This window comes from Malurus melanocephalus, unplaced genomic scaffold (genome assembly GCF_030028575.1).
Source record: "Malurus melanocephalus ecotype Western Australia unplaced genomic scaffold, MMel_1.1 scaffold_824, whole genome shotgun sequence".
In the NCBI taxonomy this organism is placed as follows: Eukaryota; Metazoa; Chordata; class Aves; order Passeriformes; family Maluridae; genus Malurus; species Malurus melanocephalus.
This window is the reverse complement of record NW_026624056.1, coordinates 15,707-16,461: the sequence shown is the minus strand read 5'-3', so window position 1 is coordinate 16,461 and position 755 is coordinate 15,707. Positions and strand designations below refer to the sequence as shown.

The window sequence follows — 755 nt, the reverse complement described above, 5'->3', positions numbered from 1 at the left end:
TACTATTCTAAAAGGCAAAGACCTCGTCATAAACACTGTGTTTGTTGCATACAGGAGGAGAGGCATGAATGTGCTACAGCAGTTCTGGATGGCATAGAAGCTGGCTGGCTGAAACCTGTTGTGGGCTTGGAATATCCCCTGGAGAAAGTAGCCAAGGCTCATGAAGACATTATTTGTAGCAGTGGTGCCCGAGGGAAGATGGTGCTCCTTCTATAAAGGAGCACCTTTTTCCATTTATTTTGTAGCTTTGCTTACATGGTTCACTGATCGTATGTTATAAACATACTTTGATCAGGTTTGACGTAAAAAATGCTCACTTAGATGAATTAATTAACATTTTATTTTTGTAATGAGCAGAGTTGCATTTACTGTAAAGCAACTTTGATAATTTTTTTGATTTATGTGGAAATAATACATTTTCTCTGCTGGTGTAGTTTGTGGTGCAAAGGGAACAGTAGGGTTTAGTATGGTCTGTGTGAAGGCAGAGTGAGGCCACTGTAGACAGCACAGAATGAAACTGCTTTTTATAAAAATTAAATAACTCGCTATAAATTATAGACACACTAAATAACTCAATTGGCTAAATTCTTTTAGCCAAAAAATTTGTACTCAAGTTTTGTCACATAATTTACTTGAAATAAAAGCTTTTACTGACAAAATAGGTCACTTTCCAGGTCAAAAGATGGGCACAATCTGTCAAACATGAGCTGCTTGGAGCAGAGGCAGTTCTATTTGACTGTGCCTGTCTCTGAGTC

The 755-nt window shown here is 37.7% G+C and overlaps 1 protein-coding gene across 1 annotated transcript in view; it reads left to right on the top strand.

The window, feature by feature from the left end:
• Positions 1-216, top strand: part of CRYZ (crystallin zeta) — a 6,292-nt gene extending 6,076 nt beyond the window's left edge. Inside the window, exon 8 of the mRNA XM_057385412.1 lies at positions 15-216. Coding sequence (XP_057241395.1) covers positions 15-216 — 202 coding nt within the window. The remainder of the gene's footprint in view (positions 1-14) is intronic.
• The last annotated feature ends 539 nt before the right edge of the window (positions 217-755 follow it).